Raw genomic sequence first — 20,153 nt, forward strand, 5'->3', positions numbered from 1 at the left:
TATGCTAACAAAGGTTCATATGGTGCTGGGGACATAGTTATCCCCCAGCGCTATGTAAAACTTCTGGCTAGCTAAATGCAAACGATTTTAATTTTGCCTGTAGGAATCATGTTACATCAGGAAGCTTGATATGTTCTGCACAGCCTGACAATAAAATTGAATCACTCAGGAAATATGGTCAAATGTCTATGAAACTTCATAGCGTATGTATGTTATGAGTTGGAATTTTCTCTGACAGGTAGAATGGCAACCAGAGAGGATTAAGGTTGCTAACGGTTAACGTTGTCACCAGCCCTGGTAGGGTATGCAAGGAGCATGAACATCGTCAGACGTTGAATGATCACTGTGAAGGACACAGACATGCTGCGCTCTCGTGTGAGACAGCGTTATCAGCATCTGAAGGAGTTTTGAAGGGACCCTATAGTGGGTCTCCTTTTGGCCAGCTGGTCGAATCGTGCAATAGCCAGATTTGTCACGCATTCTGATGTGCCAGTTGCCCAATGCTGGATTGCAGGGGAACGTGAGTGGAGGTAGATTCATCTCAAAATTCCCGTCGACTGAGTCTGACCACCACAGAGAAGGACTGCTGTACTGCGCACCAAGCACACCGCAATCACTTCACATTTGACCTGTCATTAGAGAACAAGTAATGGATTCCCTGCAACAAACTGTATGATCCTGATCGATTCGTCAGAGACCAGCAGCAGCCGGACTGGGGCATTACCATGACATGTGTAGGCTGTTGCTAAGATTACAATACAAACGGCTGTGTTTGGGAGTGGTGAAGAGACTGGGAAGCATGGGCTGCTGATGAATGATGACGCAGTGTGTACAACAATGAATCGTGGTGCAACAGTAACGAGACTGACCATCGTCGGAAACTGCAGCAGAGATATGTGGAGAGATCGTAATGTCAACGCGAATACTTTGTGTCGCCAGTGTATGGGACAGTGCTCGAGACTTATCAGTTAACGAATGTTTCTTGAAACAGGACTTTTGACTGAGAAAAGACTTATGATTGTATTGTGAATTATTATTACATTATGAAATAATTATTTTATAACCAGTTTCCTACAAAGAATAACTACATAACAAAAGGTAATACCACCAGAAGAGTGTATTGGCTTTTATTTTCTGTGGAATTCTTCCTTCTTATGTTCTTCTTTTCTATGTTGTATGAAGCGGATGATATCGAAAATAAGCTGAGGTTTGTTCCTTTAAATATTGTAAAAGATAGTCATAAGTGATCAAAGGAAAAATACAACGTAAAGTTTACAATGAAATTCTAGTGTACAGACTTGTATTTGTAACTAAATAACCAACTATGAGTGTGTTAAGTTTTGTGTCCGCAGCAGTCCAGACTGTGCTTTGTTTGTCGCCAATACGCGAGCGTATGGAGCGGCACTTTAAACTGCAGAAATAATCAGACACTAACTCTTTCTATCGATATTACAACATTTGAACTCCGATGACAAGAACCCCACAGGTACTTATTATTTTTCTACAGTAAAAGTGAGACTAACGTTCAATGGAACAATCTTAGAATTGCGTAATGAAATAATTTTATGGCTGGTGCGTTATGGTGTGGGGGAGCACTGGGGTATGACTTTATGCATCACGACTGGCGGTGAGCTCTTGTCAGAATGGATTAGATTAGATTAGATTAGATTAATACTAGTTCCATGGATCGTGAATACGATATTTCGTAATGATGTGGAACGAGTCGAATTTTCCAATACATGACATAATTAGGTTAATTTAACAATATACTTAAGTTAATATAACAACCTTATTTTTTTGTGTGTTTTTTTATTTTTCTTTATTTTTTATTTTTATTTTTATTTTTTAATAATTTTTTTTCTTAATTTATATCTAAAAATTCCTCTATGGAGTAGAAGGAGTTGTCATTCAGAAATTCTTTTAATTTCTTCTTAAATACTTGTTGGTTATCTGTCAGACTTTTCATACTATTTGGTAAGTGACCAAAGACTTTAGTGCCAGTATAATTCACCCCTTTCTGTGCCAAAGTTAGATTTAATCTTGAATAGTGAAGATCGTCCTTTGTCCTAGTATTGTAGTTATGCACACTGCTATTACTTTTGAATTGGGTTTGGTTGTTAATAACAAATTTCATAAGAGAGTATATATACTGAGAAGCTACTGTGAATATCCCTAGAGCCTTAAATAAATGTCTGCAGGATGATCATGGGTGGACTCCAGCTATTATTCTGATTACACGCTTTTGTGCAATAAATACTTTATTCCTCAGTGATGAATTACCCCAAAATATGATGCCATATGAAAGCAATGAGTGAAAATAGGCGTAGTAAGCTAATTTACTAAGATGTTTATCACCAAAATTTGCAATGACCCTTATTGCATAAGTAGCTGAACTCAAACGTTTCAGCAGATCATCAATGTGTTTCTTCCAATTTAATCTCTCATCAATGGACATACCTAAAAATTTGGAATATTCTACCTTAGCTATATGCTTCTGATTAAGGTCTATATTTATTAATGGCGTCATACCATTCACTGTACGGAACTGTATGTACTGTGTCTTATCAAAATTCAGTGAGAGTCCGTTTACAAGGAACTACTTAGTAATTTTCTGAAAGACAGTATTGACAATTTCATCAGATAATTCTTGTTTCTCAGGTGTGATTACTATACTTGTATCATCAGCAAAGAGAACTAACTTTGCCTCTTCATGAATATAGAATGGCAAGTCATTAATATATAATAAGAACAACAAAGGACCCAAGACTGACCCTTGTGGAACCCCATTCTTGATAGTTCCCCAGTTTGAGGAATGTGCTGATCTTTGCATGTTACGAGAACTACTTATTTCAACTTTCTGCACTCTTCCAGTTAGGTACGAATTAAACCATTTGTGCACTGTCCCACTCATGCCACAATACTTGAGCTTGTCTAGCAGAATTTCATGATTTACACAATCAAAAGCCTTTGAGAGATCACAAAAAATCCCAATGGGTGGTTTTCGGTTATTCAGATCATTCAAAATTTGACTGGTGAAAGCATATATGGCATTTTCTGTTGAAAAACCTTTCTGGAAACCAAACTGACATTTTGTTAGTACTTCATTTTTACAGATATGTGAAGCTACTCTTGAATACATTAATTTCTCAAAAATTTTGGATAAAGCTGTTAGAAGGGAGATTGGACATGGTACTTTACGGTCATCCTGCGTCCTCATGTGTTACTCCTCATGCTACGGTATCATGGTGCCAGTTTCCACACACGCGAAGTGTCTCTGCGAACAACCTCCGTGATGCTGATGTACTTCCGTTGTCAGCAAGACTGACAAATCTGTCCCACACGTGTGGGGCAAGCTCGCACGTTAACTCTATCCCAATGCCAGTATACAGAATAACAACGACTAGTTCAAATAGTTGTGGACAACGTAGCCTCTGAGGTAGATATAACGGTCTGTGACTTGCTTCCCAACCGAATAATTGCATGATGTAGGAAAAAAGTGACACATCCTCATAATGATACATGGCCTCATAGCGCCAAGTCCTTCGGAAATTTTACTCGATTTTGTGATGACCAAAACAAAGTCACAGACGTCCTCAGCCCGTGAAGTTTCATATAGTTTGCTTCTTCCCTTCTCATTGCTTCACTCTTTTTGTGAAGAAGCGTACATGGGTTATCGAGAGACACGACAATCACTGTTTCATTCTTCACCATCGCATTTCAGGTGCATATTATTAAAAGCGTTACATTAGACGTAGTACCTTACCGAGACATAGATAATCCTTATTGCAGTCGACCAAGCAGTCCGTATGTGTGAGAGGGAAATTCGGTGCAACCGCGACGTTAAAATTGCGCAGTTTTACGTACACTGATTTCCGTCCGGGTTGCACATTGGTCCCGACAGCAGTCTCTCACAGTACCCAAATACACCGTCCTCCTCTTCGGACATGTTCACAACCCATAACTCATAATTTATCTGTTCTAAGAGGCGTTAAAATTTGTAGTCTCCATACAAACTGGTTCTCTCAATGCATATTTATGGATCACTGAAGTCTTTGTGACGCTGGTGATCTCAGCTACAGCGTTTTGTTCTTTTTCTGGGCTATTAGGGGCTAAAATTGGTCTCTGCGTCAACAGCAGCAGAAATTGGTATGGTTTGAGTACGATTCGCTATGATTTTGAAGTTAGGACAGAGAGTCCGTTACCCAGACCGGTTTAGTGATAGTGTTTCTCTGGTCAGATTCTATAGCAAACCAGCGCCTACAAAAATTATTTAGGTACAGGTGCGGACGGCGCAAGCAGAAGAGGAGGAGATAGAGAAAGTATATGAGCGCATTGTAAAAGGAGGTAGTGAAAGGGGTTGTAGCGGAAGGAATAGAAAAAGTGTTATGGGAGAATATGGGATTGGTGACAGGAATAAGCGTGGAGAAAGTCTAAATGAGTTCTGCAAAATTTTTAATTCGTAATATCGAATACTCGTTCAAGAATTACAAGAGGCGGAGGTATACTTGGAGAAGGCCTGTAGGTATCAGAAGATTCCAGCTGGATAACTTCGTGGTCAGAGAGAGATTCCGAAATGTACTGGATTGTAAGAGGTACTTAGGGGTAGTTTTAGGTTCAGATCAGAATTTAGTAATAATGATGATTAGACTGAAGTTTAAGAGAACCGAACGTAAGAATCAGTGTAGAAGGACATTCACTTGAGTGGGAGTAGACTTCTCGAAAAACAGCAATCACAAATGTTGGAAGCACAAACGTAGGTGCTAAGAACGTAGCTGCGAAGAAACCTTGGGTGACATTTAAAACACTTAATTTGATTGACGAAAGAAGTACAAAAATGTTGAAGGAAAGACGGGAATACAGCAATATCAATCATTCAGGGATGAAATACACTGATCAGCCAGAACATTATGAACACCGACCTATTCTCGATATAAGCCCCGTCCAGGCGATAGCAGCGTCACCTGGAGAAGAATGACTGCTAGTCAGACACACGCGCGGTGCATGTAGTAGCAGTGACCGTGCAGCCCGTGTGTAGAAGGAGAAGGCATGCGAACTATCTGAGTTTCACCGAGAAAAGATTGCGACGTCCCGGACAATCGGCACGAGCATTTCGGAAACTGCACGACTTGTCGGATGCTCGAGGAACGCTGTGGTGAGTGCCTTAAACACGTGACGAAACCGAGGTGAGGTTGGGTGGCCACTCTCACTACAGATGTCAGACACCGTAATGTGGTAGACTGGTAAATCAGGAACTGTGGGGGAACTATCATCAGACTTTAGTGCTGGACTGAGTGTAAGTGCGTCTGAAAACTCAGCACAATGGGCCTCTCCAGCCGACGACCCATGCAGGTACCAAGGCTACCACGACGCCATTCGCAACTACGACTGAAATGGGCACTTGACCATCGGCAATGGACATTGGCGCAATGGAAGGGCATTGCATGGTCTGATGAAATCCGATACATTCTTCATCATGCCTATGGGAGGGCGCGAATCTGCCGTCTGCCTGGGAAACAGCTCTTTGACAGCTGATCTGCGGGATGGAGACAGGCTGGTGGTGGGTCCATTATGCTGTGGCCAACATTTACGTGAGCACCATGACGGCCCAGGAGTATCGTACACTGGTTTCAGACCACGTACACCCTTCCATGATGATCATGTTTTCCGAAGGCAGTGGCATTTTTCAACAAAATAATGTGCCATAATACATGGCCAGAATTGTGATGGAGTGGTTCGAGAAACATGGTGCCAAGTTCCAGTTGGTGTGTTGGCCCCAACTCGCCAGGTCTGAATAAGATCGAACACACCTGAGTTGTGATTGAACGTGGCCTCAGATCTCATCTCCTCCTCCGTGGAATTTACAGGAATCAGGTGACTTGCGTGTGAAGACGTGGTGCAAACTCCTTCTGGTGACCTACTAACGCCTCATTGCTTCCATAACATGACATGTCGCCGCTGGTGTCTGTGCAAGAAGGACATATCAGCTATTAGGTAGGTGATCAAAGCGGTCTGGCTGATCAGTGTAAATAGGAAGTACCGGGAAGCGAGGGCGAAGTGGATGCAGGAAAAATGTGAAGATATCTAAAGGAAGATAATCGTCAGATGGATTGAGTCATAATATAGAAAACACAAAGCAATCTTCCATGATATGGAGACGAGTGTCTGCCGACGTGCAGTCCGACTTACGGAAACATATCGTCCATTTAATTCCGAAGTTAGCAAGAGCAGGTATTTGCAAGAACTGTCGCACAATCAGCTTCACAGCTAATTCATCCAAGTTGATGACAAGAATGATACACAGAAGAATGGATAAGAAAATTGAGTATCTGGTAGTTGAAGATAAGTTTGCTTTTAGGAAACATAAAGAGACGAGACCTGCAGTCTTGGTCTTGCCGTCGGTAATGGAACCAAAACTAAAGAAAACCAAGACACGTTCGCAAGATTTCTCGATCTGGAAGAAGCATTGGACAGTTAATATAGAGCAAGATATTCGTAACTTGAGGAAAATAGGAGTAATATGTAGAGTGAGACGAGCAGTACACAGTATGTAGAAGAACCAAGAGAGGATAATATTACAGGAAAACCAATGACGAAGTGCTCACATTAAAATGGGGTAATTCTGGGATGCAGTCTTTCGCCCCTACTGTTCATTCGATACATCGACGAAGCAGTGACGAAAATAGATAAAAAAATTTAGAGTGAAAAGATAACAACGACAGGATTCGCTGATGACATTACTATCCTCGGTGGAGGTGAAGAAGAAATTGTCTAGATCTGATAAATGGAATGAACAATCAGTGAGTACTGAATATCGACTGAGAGGAGACCGAAGAAAGACGACAGTAATTAGAGGTAGCAGAAATGAGAACAGCAAAAAACTTAACATTACAAATGGTGACCACAAAGTAGCCGAAGTTATGGAATTCTGCTACATTGGTATCAAAATAACCTGTGACGGACGATGCAAAGAGAACGGAAAAGCAGACTAGCACAAGCAAAGGAGGCGTTGCTGCCAAGAGAATTCTATTGATATAAAACATAGACCTAAGTTTGACGATGAAATTTCTGAGACTGTACCTTTGGAGCACAGCATTGTATAATAATGAAACATGGATTGTGGGGAAACAGAAACAAATGATGATCGAAGTGTTTGTAATGTGGTGTTATGGAAGAATATTGAAAATTAGGAGGACTGAGGAATGAGGTGATTCTCCTCAAAATCGGAGAAGAAAGGAAATTACGTAAAATACTAACAAAAGAAGGGACCCGATGATAGGACTTGTTTTAAAACGTCAGGGAATAACTTCCATGTTGTTAAAAGGAGCTGTGGAAGACAGAAACCGTAGATACAGGAAGGGATTGGAACACATCAAACATATAACTGAGGGCGTACGCTGTAGGTGCCGTTCTGGTGTGAAGAGCTTGGCATAGGAGCAGAATTCGTGGCGTGCCGCATCATATTCTCTGTAGCTCGCTGTGATGTGGAACAGGTCAATTTTTTTACAGAACCACATCATTTCAGTAGCAACATATGACCATTTTCATAGATGATTTTAACTTACACTTTGATAGTGCTTAATCTGTCTACAAGGTAGTAAATTAAACACTGCCTACTGCCACGCTCCCGCCGCCTAGCCCCTCCTTTCCACCCAAACGAGCACATATTAACACGAATACAAACTCCCTTAAAAGCAAGCATAGAGGACATAATATCTGTAGCAGAGCTGATCAAGCAAAAATAAGTACAGTTCGTCTTTTAACCTATTCTTATTAACAAACAGCACATTCATTTCAACAAGGAAGTAACAATGTATTTGTACTGCTGATCTTTTTTGTAAGAAAATCCCGTTGAGTCGTTGTTGAGATCGTTTTTATTGTTGGTGTCAATATTTTCGAATACGCAGTTACAATGTATAGCTACAATTTTGCCTAGGAAAATTATTCAATAAATGTTACGACAGAGAGTCTGAGGCACTTTAATGTTATTTTATAGCTCGTCTCGTATTTTAAAAACTTGGCTCTATCTGTTGTTAAATCAGCCTTCTTGTAGGCGGTTCTGTTTTTATGAAGTTGTAACATCGGAAGAACTGTTCATGACTGCCCAGTCTGAGCTCTATTGGTTTAAATGTCCATTCGAATAGGGAGAAAGTACATCACTTCCAACGAATCCGAGGCCTGCAGCCCACAGTCATTTACTCAGTTTTTAAGAAAATCGTTATGTCTGGAGCCAATGCCGGTTATGTATTTTCAGACATCTGCATTATACATGTTACTCGCCGCCGTTACTGAATCGTCAATAACAGTTAGAAATTCCAAGCTTCCAGACAGTTCTGTCTCTACAGCCAGCAGTTATAGATTGCTAAGTTTCTCGCTAATCACCGTTATTAAATATATCCTTATAAATCTTAATTTGGGAAGACTGAAATGAAAGTATGATAGGTCATTGATTTATGGGAGTCCCAACATGGGGTTGTTCGGCCGCCGAGTTGCACGTCTTTTCAGTGGACGCCACCTTGGGCAACTTGCATGTCGACGATGACGAGGACAACAGAACACCCAGTCTTCGAACGAAGAAAATCTCCGACCTGAACGGGACTCGAACCTGGGTCTGCTTCATGGCAGTCACACATGCTGACCACTCAGCTAATGTGAGGATACTACTTATAGAAAGTGCAGTTAAATATGGGGGTAGGCTGAAAAGTAATAGCTCGGAACTTTTTATCTGAAACACTGAAAGCTTTTTAAATAAAACATTCTATATCTTTATCCTTCATGTCAATGTAATTATTTCTCAATGACATCACCCTGGTGAAGAACACGTTTCTCCCAGTGAGAGACCAGTTTGTAGATACCGCAACAGTAGAATGTTTGTAGATACCGCAACTATTGAGTCACAACCTTAACTCTGTCGGCACCGTCTCTATCAAAACGAAGTCCACGGTGAAGTTTTTCAAGTTCTGGAAGCAGATGAAAGTATGATGGGGCGAAGTTATCACTCTGTGGAGGAAGATCGATGACAGGGAACCGAAGATGTCAGACTGATGCAAATGTCGTAGTGCTCGTGTCTGATCTCGCACTATCTACCTGAAGGAAAGGGTGCTCCATGTGTGGAGGAACTCTTCGAATTCTAAATTAGAGTACAGCACGCTGTTCCTCACGTGTCGACATACTTACGTTACACACTGGTATACGTCGCAAGTTGGAGTCCTCTATCGACAGAAGTGGGAAACTCGACAGATTAATATACATGACATATACACTACAGACCATTAAAATTGCTACACCAAGAAGAAATGCAGATGATAAACGGGTATTCACTGAACAAATATATTATACTAGAACTGACATGTTATTACATTTTCACGCAATTTGGGTGAATCGATCCTGAGAAATCAGTACCCAGAACAACCACGTCTGGCCGTAATAACGGCCTTGATACGCCTGGGCATTGAGTCAACAAGAGCTTGGATGGTGTCTACAGGTAAAGCTGCCCATGCAGCTTCAACACGATACCACAGTTCATCAAGAGTAGTGACTGGCGTATTGTGACGAGTCAGTTGCTCGGCCACCATTGACCAGACGTTTTCAGTTGGTGAGAGAACTGGAGAATGTGCTGGCCAGGGCAGCAGTCGAACGTTTTCTGTGTCCAGAAAGGCCCGTACAGGACCTGCAACATGCGGTCGTACATTATCCTGCTGAAATGTAGGGTTTCGCAGGGATCGAATGAAGGGTAGAGCCACAGGTCGTAACATATCTGAAATGTAACGTCCACTGTTCAAAGTGCCGTCAATGCGAACAAGAGGCGACCGAGACGTGTAACCAATGGCATCCCATACCATCACGCCGGGTGATATGCCAGTATGGCGATGACGAATACATGCTTCCAACGTGTGTTCACCGCGATGTCGCCAAACACGGATGCGACCGTAATGATGCTGTAAACAGAACCTCGGTCAACAAAAAAAATGACATTTTGCCATTTGTGCACCCAGGTTCGTCGTTGATTACACCATCACAGGCGATCCTGGCTGTGATACAGCGTCAAGGGTAACCGCAGCCATGGTCTCCGAGCTGATATTCCATGCTGCTGCAAACGTCGTCGAACTGTTCGTGCAGATGGTTGTTGTTTTGCAAACATCCCCGTCTGTTGACACAGGGTTCGAGACGTGGCTGCACGATCCTTTACAGCCATGCGGATGAGATGCCTGTCAACTCGACTGCTAGTGATACGAAGCCGTTGGGATCCAGCACGGCGTTCCGTATTACCCTCCTGAACCAAATGATTCCAGAATCTGCTAACAGTCATTGGATATCCACCAATGCGAGCAGCTATGTCGCGATACGATAAACCGCAATCGCTATAGGCTACAATCCGACCTTTATCAAAGTCGGAAGCGTGATGGTACGCATTTCTCCTCCTTATACGAGGCTTCACAACAACGTTTCACCAGGCAAAGCCGGTCAACTGCTGTTAGTGTATGAGAAATCGGTTGGAAACTTTCCCCATGTCAGGAAGTTGTAGGTGTCGCCACTGGCGCCAATGTTGTGTGAATGCTCCGAAAAGCTAATCATTTGCATATCACAGCATCTTCTTCCTGTCGGTTAAATTTCGCGTCTGTAGCACGTCATCTTCGTGGTGTAGCAATTTTAATGGCCAGTAGTGCAACAGCTCAAACTATATTGAGAACGGAATAAAAAATATGGGGCATTACCTCTCAGCACGCCTGCGTACGTCCCGGTTATGCCTGATAAAGAGCTTCCTAAATCAAAGTACAACTCAGAAGCTACATGGTGCCGAGATAACACGAGTATGTAGGGCGTTTGACAGTTGAAAACTTTTTATCACTAGGTCCTTTTTACCATGGAGTATGTATACTATTTTTAAAAGATTGTTTAATAGGTCGTTCAGAGACTAAAGTAGAAAACGAACAAAAATTTTACATTGTTTACCAGTGATACATAACTCAAGGTTAGATCGAGAAATTGCCACCTGCGTATTCCCACAAACTGTGTCCATGTTAGAAACGATCCTGCATGAACTGTTTGCATCCAGTATCAACAGGTTCGTTGAAAATCAGAGTATTCCTTCAAGAGCGACCCCATTACTTGTCTGATCATTCATTTAGGGAATATAATAGCATATCTTCCTTTCTCCATAACATTGTTTTTCACACAGATACACAAGATACTTGTTGGTAGGCGGATTCAGTCGAGAATAAAAACTCTATTCCGGAAAGACCGTTAACTATCGCACCAGAGCAAAGAAAATATGAGGGACTACGTTAAATGACTGCACATTTCTCGCTATTGTGCGTGATATCGTCGATTTAGACGGATTTATTTATGCAGAGCAATCTAACAAACGAAACCATTAGGTCAAAATGCCTCCTCTGAGATTATTTTCCTAAATGAAACAGATTTCCTGGCACTGTCTCATTGATTTTTGTTTCCATTCTTAAAAAAAATTGTTCAAATGGCTCTGAGCAGTATGGGACTGCTGTGCTAATCAGCACCCTAGAACTTAGAACTACTTAAACCTAACTAACCTACGGACATCACACACACCCATGCCCGAGGCAGGATTCGAACCTGCGACCGTAGCGGTCACGCGGTTCCAGACTGTCGCGCCTAGAACCACATGGCCACTCCGGCCGGCGTCTCCGTTCTTCCATAACTGTTATAGGAACACATGACCTGCAAGAGATTTGATACGGTATACATCAGATTCGGTAACACTTCGTTCTGGATACATAGCCAGTTTCATTTTCTTAAAACACTGTTTGGACAAGACGTTTCAACCAGATTTTTCAGGCTCCTATGTGCCTTTACTCATGACCCACAATCCAGAGAAGTCGGCTATGCTATGACTCCCAAGAAAACATAATCCGCGTTACAAACTTTTCCAGAGTACGTCGTTGGGAATGATTTTGCCCGAGTTTATTGGCGAGGCAACTATTTACTTGTGTACGGACAGTAAAAGAAGAAGGAATTTCCAGTAAGGCATCATGGAAACTGGATTACAGAGAACGGTCACGAGTGCTCGTGAGAGCGACTAGCTGTTCTCAGAAACGGCGAGGTGCGTGGACCGGTCAAGGTCAGCGTCCGCTGCCCGGCGCCTGCGTAGACATTCGCAGTGACGTCAGGCGTGCCGGCGAACGCACGTATATATAATGCAGCGGAGACTGAGGCCGGCAGATCACACCCCACACGCCACATCAGCAGCGCATTGCAGAAGTCACGATGCAGAAATACACTCTGTTGCTGGTTTGTCTGTTGGCAGCTGCCGCCGCGTACACCTCCAAGTACGACAACATCGACCTGGACGACATCCTGCATAACGACCGCCTGCTCAAGAAGTACCACGAGTGCCTCCTCTCTGACAGCGACGCCTCCTGCACCCCTGACGGGAAGGAGCTCAAGGGTGAGTGCAGTGCTGGCCACACAACTTGCTTGCCTCTTTATTGATATACGTTATCTTTCTTACACCTGATTTAAGAGGGAAGCAGACATCCAAAGTGTTACCGATTTTGCTCATCACGCACACATCTGTAGCACACACTTAATGTAACAAATATTGCTCTGCTACGATGAACTTTTCAGGCGTTTTCGAGATTTCAGCTTCAAAGTTTTAGCGGCCTATTGAATATCATGAGGGTAAGGCGGCTGTGTGCTCCAGCTACCTTTGGAAACCGTTTTTTCCCCCTAGTCTGCCGACAAGCGCTGGTAACAGTTCCACTTCACAAACGCAAAGGTATCTTTTCAGTGAACAAAATGTAAAGATCATGTACGCGGTCATCAACTGTCGACTAACAACTCAATCGCTTCTAATATCCAAAAGAAGCTGCGTGCAATACAACAGATATGAAAGTTCGTAATGTCGTCGCCTTTACATAGAAAGAAACCGCAGCTACTTTCTACTGATGTTCCGAAAGTAATATGAAAGTAATGGACACTATTTGAAGCATGTATAGCCTGATATACCTTTTTTTTAACCACGAATCCCTGTTATAACTCGCATCTAATGCACCACTGTCAGTAGCATTGTGACATACCTCTGTAGTCGAATTCGCTATCGTACACATGTGCGCTCGACTCGGAGGCAAGCTGGTTCGAAAACTAGTGCTGGATAAAGTTTTCACCTCCAGAATTTGGCTGGCACCGGGAGGAGATTTGGTGACGTGAATATCCTGATCGCCACTCTTTTCGGCAATGATCCGGATTATATTCGAAACCTGTCCTTAGTGTCTCATGAAGTGAGGGCATCTGACACTGCTTATAGTGATCCGTCCATCGTATCGGGACATTAGACTCGGCTGCCTCCTTGGTGCTATTCCAGAGGAGTAGGGTATGTATTGTTGCTGGGCTTCACTCTCTCTGGTTTCTCATAATAATAATAATAATCATCATCATCATCATACGACACAAATACCTAAACGCTATACATACGCCCATTGCGCTCACCTACACTCTACAAACACGCATATGATACAACGCTCACCTATCTGCATTGAAAGGGGCTAGTGATTGCCGTGGAGGACGTCCTTTGCTATAGGCGGCCGTATTCACCCCAGCCAGCAATGCCCTTCTACATTTGCAGTCACATCATAATTATTATTGTTATTCTTCGAAGAAACATGATTGGCTTTAGTAAGCCTGCTTGGCAGAAAATTTGGAACCAAATCGACTCTAACATAGAACGGTCGAAAGTCTAGAGAGCTGTGTTAACCCACTGCGCAATCACCACTGCTCTGCGACTGGCAGCTTCGAATGGGTTTTAAAAGTTTCGTAAAACTTCGAACACTGATATCTCGGAAACGTTTATGAAGCGTATCGTACCACAGAATAATTTTTTACATGTAATTGTGTTCTGCAGCCGCGCGAAAGGTCGGTGAAATCGAAGACCTGAGAGGTGTATGCTTCCCCTGTTAGTAGTAACATTAACTTTTTCAACAGTCTGCCACAACTTTTCTCTGTTCTTCCATAAATGAACTTTCATTTTTTGTTAGCGTAGACTCCAGGAGTGCTATTTTTTGTGACGAAACTACCTCACTAGTGTAGAATGTTGGTCTTTGGAAATAAATCTTAAAAAAAGTCACTGCTTTGATACCAGCCTCCGTCTCTTGTGCCTTGAACCAATATTCCCATATTTACATAGCTGTCACATTCCAATATGGTCCACAACGTACTCAGTAATACATATTTCTTTCTACTGTAAAATTTTCGCTGTTGTTCTCATTCCATCATTAGGGTATTTACTCCAAAGTCCATATCACATATCTGATACCTTCATTTCCTCTTCTATATTTCGCTGAAATTTCACGTTTAACGAGATACCTATGCGGCTTGATTGTTGGTGAGGTACGATACAGGCAACGGGTCTTGCTTATTTAACTGTTAATTAATATATTACCTGAGGAATAGCTTTCAGCTTACTTAGGAAGCAAGGGTCTTCGAATGGATTAGTTGACAAGTCTCTTGTTCATTAATACTTTTTTCCTTGTCTCATCAGGATACCAGAGAACTACTTAACTCACTCCTTGATAGTGTCTAAATCTCATTCTTCCCCTGCCCCCTTCCCAGTTCATGCCTTCCTCTCACTCTCTCTCTCTCTCTCTCTCTCTCTCTCTCTCTTTCTCTCTCTCTTTCTAGAAGAGAGTGTACCATTTCCAACGGTCAAAAGTTCCTCAACTGCCCAAGTGAAATAGTTATCCACAAGCTGTCCGGCCGTGCTGTATGTGAAGTATGGCAAAATGCAAACGCCTGAAAATGGAGGCACATATTGCCACAGTAATTCGTATTTCCGAAACTTCTTATGCCATACCTTAGAGCCTGCGCGACTGTGCAAAATCGTGATGCAGCTCTTCTTTATACTGTATGCACCTGACCGAACTTCTCCGTCAGGGAACTGTCAGATCTTTGTTTATAGATATAATGTTAGCATACATACCGTGAGAATATGATATAATGCCCCCAGTCCCCATATTTCGTTTACTAATGAAAGGAATGAATAATATGCAGAAGAATATACATGTCCGCAGGAAAAAAAGGAAATATATTCCGATTTCTCTTGTCTGTGGTAGTCTGTAACGGTGTCCGCTGAAGCACGTGGGGCCAAACTGAAACACAAACAACCGACGCAGGTTCAAAACGAAACGATTTGACTCACATAAAATTGTATTTAAGTATTTCTATATTAGGTATTTTTGATGTCTTTACTCTTCTGATTGTGTTACCTGTGTGTTAACAGCCGCCGTCCCTGATGCGCTGACCAATGAGTGCGCCAAGTGCAACGAGAAGCAGAAGGCTGGCGCCGAGAAGGTGATCAGGTTCCTTATCAAGGAGAAGCCCGACCTGTGGACGCCGCTGGAGAGCAAGTACGACCCCACCGGTACCTACAGGCAGAAGTACGGCGAGGAGCTCAAGAGGGTCTCCGCCTAAACTCCTGCAGTGGCTAGACTGCACAACTGTGATATCTCGTAATCAATATCTCATGTAAACTATTTTTTTCCTATGCGGTTCGTTCCTCTTTTCTAATAAACAAATTTACCGAAATTTTTATCTTGTTTCTCGTGTGAAAAGGAAACCAAATAACCACAGTCGTTTACTTTGAAAGAAACATAGTGAAAGTTTTAGCTCCAGAGTACTTACGTTGCTCAGAATATTTCATTCATTTAACTATCCTAGCATTCAATATTTTTACATTATGTTCACACGATGATGCGTATGTTATAGAAAGGCTTTCCACTAATGTGGAATGCAACATTTAGAAGAAATTGTATCATAAAAAGTAGAAAACATTAACAGCTACGATAATCAAGCAGAGATAATTGTGGTTCATGGAACTTGGAGAAACAAAGGCAGATTATAATAAAAAAGATTCAGAGTGAGAATGGACGTGAGAGCGGAGTAGGAGAGGAAGTGAAGGGAAGGCGTGATAGAAATAAAGGTAACGAACAGAGGGGAAAAATCGCCGAGAAAGAAGCAGAACTAGGAGATAATGGAGGCATTTGTTTTACTGCCTGATAGATAGAAAACTGGCCATAAGTGTTACTTTTTAGGGAAAAAATGTTACATTGATGACAGCAAGTGCTTCATATTTTCCTATATTTCTTGAATGTAACAGTGTTTTGAACCGTGCGCAGAGTGCAGAGCATCTTCTTCCAGAGGCGAAAAGCAGCAGCAAATTAGGATCTTGAGAATGTTTTTGTTTCACGAGCGGGCACATGTTGGGTACCACATATGTGAGTCCTTGTTTTCCGATGATGGTGAGGTGATAGGTACACAATCTCTAATTCGAGCTACTGGGGGACGTGGACTCTGAGGACCAGAGGAAGTAGACACAGCTTACGGTAGTCGCAAAATGTGTCAGGCATACAAGCATTCTAATTAGATGTATGAAATACTGACATGATCATATACAAGAATGTGGCAGATATAATGGACTCAATCATACGTGGTTGGAGAAAACCCTCGTCCATTATCAGTACTCGTGCAATACTGGATTACGTAATAGAAGAGGTTTGTCAGAACTAATGATGTTCATGTGGACATTCCACATCGCGTAGGAATACATTCTGAAGTTTTCTGTAGTCTCCGTGCATATGTTGACAATACTTTCTGCCCTGTATGTTATTCCATCGATACACACAAGTTCTCCGTTTTCAGCTCTAGTGATAGGATACCTTCGAGGGGAATGGGAGGCAAATATTAACGAAATTCAGGACTATGTAATAATTGATGGGCTACTAAACTTATTTCGAACTTCTTCACATTTAGTTTAAGTCCTGTGTATTTTTCCCATTTAAGCGATGATGACAAATCATCATACTTCTGGATGGTGGCAGTGTTGATGTCTACAGGACAGGTCTGGTACAAGAGTAAAGCTGGTGGTCGTCGGCATTGAAATGACACTTATAAAGTAGGGAGCTGACTCAACCTAGGAGATATGATTGAAATACAGAAAGAATAGTAAGCCTGACTGATCCCTGAGGCACTCCTGCGAACGAATGCTTCGTGGAAGACTTTCCGTTACCACAGTCAATACGCTTCTGTCTGTTTCTCAAGTAACTTTCACACCACTTTAGCACACCATCTGAAACGTTTAGATGTCGTACTTTTTTTTAATATGTCAAAAGCTTTGCTGAAGTTCAATTGTGTCCATGTTGTTCAGATGTGTAAGAAACATTTCAGGTCATTAGTTTCCTTGGTTAATTAATATATTACACAAATAAAACACAACTACAAGTGTGAAACAGAAAAGTAAGTATTATTCACAATGCATTGTGGGTATGACTGACACATGAAGCGTAAGTGACTGTATGTGAGCTAAAAAAACTTAATACAACCAAAAACCGTTCCGTATAGCATTTATACATGTTGCCACACATTGCATGATTTCCTGTAACTAAACTGTCTTCAGCTGCAAGTAGCTCATTATTCACAGATCCACTCACTCACCACACTAGTTGAAATTTGGAAAAAGAAAAGCTCCACCCTTCTGGTCTCAGAGGGTTTAATCGGTAGTGTCATCCTCAGCCAATGGCTTCATCTGGATGGGTTATGGATGGGCGTGGAGTCAGCATGCCGCTCTCCCGGCCGTTGTCGGCTTTGTACGCCTTGCAGTCGCTGCTTCTCCTCCAAATAGCTCCTCAGATCGCATCAAGAGGCTGCGTGGTGGACACGGGTCTAGTCATCCCACCAAGCACAGAACCCTGACAGTACCGGGAATTGACTCGAGGCCTCTGCACGGCGATCACCCACGCTGGCCACTTCACTACGGAGGCGGAAAGATTGACAGAAAGATGTCATTATTCTGACACGTTCGTAATGAAATGCGAGTACACCTTCGAAGAATTAAAGCCTTTGACACGATGTATAGCACGTCCTCTTCACAATCATAATACTCCAAACACAGATCAAACCACACTAACTCGTACAACTTCACTACAGCAAGAAAATGGCATACAATGACGTACCACAACAAAGTCCCTCGAAAAATACACTACTGGCCATTAAAATTGCTACACCAAAAAGAAATGCAGATGATAAACGGATTTTCGTTGCACAAATATATTATACTACAACTGACATGTGATTACATTTTCAGCCAATTTGGGTGCATAGATCCTGAGAAATCAGTACTCAGAACAACCACCAACAACGGCCTTGATCGCCTCGGCATTGGGTCAAACAGAGCTTGGATGGCGTGTACAGGTACAGAAGCCCATGGAGCTTCAACACGATACCACAGTTCATCAAGAGTAGTAAGTGGCGTATTGTGTCGAGCCAGTTGCTCGCCCACCATTGACCAGGCGTTTTCAATTGGTGAGAGATCTGGAGAGTGTGCGGGCCAGGGCAGCAGTCGAACATTTTCTGTATCCAGAAAGTCCCGTACAGGACCTGCAACATGCGGTCGTGCATTATCCTGCTGAAATGTAGGGTTTCGCAGGGATCGAATGAAGGGTAGAGCCACGGGTCGTATCACATCTGAAATGTAACGTCCACTGTTCAAAGTGCCGTGAATGTGAACAATAGGTGACCGAGACGTGTAACCAATGGCACCCCATAACATGACGCCGGGTGATACGCCAGTATGGCGATGACGAATACACGCTTCCAATGTGTGTTCACCGCGATGTTGCCAAACACGGATGCGACCATACTGTAAACAGAATTTGGATTCATCCGAAAAAATGACGTTTTGCCATTCGTGCACCCAGGTTCGTCGCTGAGTACACCATTGCTACTGTCTGTGATGCAGCGTCAAGGGTAACCGCAGTCGTGGTCTCCGAGCTGACAGTCCATGCTGCTGCAAACGTCGTCGAACTGTTCCTGCAGATGGTTGTTGTCTTGCAAACATCCCCATCTGTTGACTCAGGGATCGAGACGTGGCTGCACGATCCGTTACAGCCATGCGGATTAGATGCTTGTCATCTGGACTGCTAGTGATACGAGGCCGTTGGGATCCAGCACGGCGTTCCGTATTACCATTCTGAACCCACCGATTCCATATTCTGCTAACAGTCATTGGATCTCGACCAACGCGAGCAGCAGTGTCACGATACGATAAACCGCAATCGCGATAGGCTGCAATCCGACCTTTATCGAAGTCGGAAACGTGATGGTGGTAATTTCTCCTCCTCACACGAGGCATCACAACAACGATTCACCAGGCAACGCCCGTCAACTGCAGTTTCTGTATGAGAAATCGGTTGGAAACTTTCCTCATGTCAGCACGTTGAATGTGTCGCCACCAGCGCCAACCTTGTGTGAATGCTCTTAAAAACTAATCATTTGCATGTCACAGCATCTTCTTTCTGTCGGTTAAATTTCGCGTCTGTAGCACGTCATCGTCGTGGTGTAGCAATTTTAATGGCCAGGTGTGTAGGTAACATATTCAAAATACAAGGCATTAACATTGCTTACAAAGCAAACAATTCCTTACAAAAGCACACCCCAAAACAAAAATAAAAATCAAACAGATACCAACAATGTAGTATCTATCAGCTCAGTGGCAGGGTGGGTTGGGTTGTTTCGGGGAGGATACCAGACTGCGAGGTCATCGGTCTCATCGGATGGGGACAGGGAAGGAAGCCAGCCGTGCCCTTTCAAAGGAACCATCCTGGCATTTGCCTGGAGCTATTTAGGGAAATGACGGAAAACATAAATCAGGATGGCCGGACGCATTATTGAAGCGTCGTCCTCCCGAATGCGAGTCCAGTGTGCTAGGCACTGCGCCATATCGCTCGGTCCAGTTGCAGAGATTGTGAGAAGATATGCATTGGAATGACTGGCAGTACAGTCGACACAGGATATAAAGAACACGTCAGAGCATTTAAATGCGGTACAAATCATTCAACGTTTGCTGATCATCTAAAAGAAGAACATCATAGACCAAGCAATATTGAAAACGTTATGAATATCATAAAAATCAGTAAAGACAGATACCTTCTCCCTTCCCAAGAAAATTTCCTTATACAAAAAGCATTAACACAAAGTAAACAGTTGCTCAACCACCAGATAAATATTGGAAACTAGACTCTGTATAGAATAATTGATGAAATTGAAAACTCCCCTTAGAAAAATTTATGAATTACAGTGCTGTTAAACCTCTTACGTTATTTGATTTTCAAACAGCTGAGCAAAACTGAACG

At 42.6% G+C, this 20,153-nt stretch overlaps 1 protein-coding gene across 2 annotated transcripts in view; it reads left to right on the forward strand.

The window, feature by feature from the left end:
- Window positions 1-12,198: 12,198 nt before the first annotated feature.
- LOC126191037 (allergen Tha p 1-like) overlaps window positions 12,199-20,153 on the forward strand; it is a 30,402-nt gene continuing 22,447 nt past the window's right edge. The window contains exons 1-2 of one of the 2 annotated variants that reach the window (XM_049931745.1): window positions 12,199-12,421; window positions 15,248-15,318. In XM_049931745.1, the coding sequence (XP_049787702.1) occupies window positions 12,241-12,421; window positions 15,248-15,318 (252 nt within the window). In that variant the 5' untranslated portion in view covers window positions 12,199-12,240. Of the gene's footprint in view, window positions 12,422-15,247; window positions 15,553-20,153 lie in introns of those variants that run through there. The other variant, XM_049931744.1, reaches the window with a different exon arrangement.

This window comes from Schistocerca cancellata, chromosome 6 (assembly GCF_023864275.1).
Source record: "Schistocerca cancellata isolate TAMUIC-IGC-003103 chromosome 6, iqSchCanc2.1, whole genome shotgun sequence".
Classification (NCBI taxonomy): Eukaryota; Metazoa; Arthropoda; class Insecta; order Orthoptera; family Acrididae; genus Schistocerca; species Schistocerca cancellata.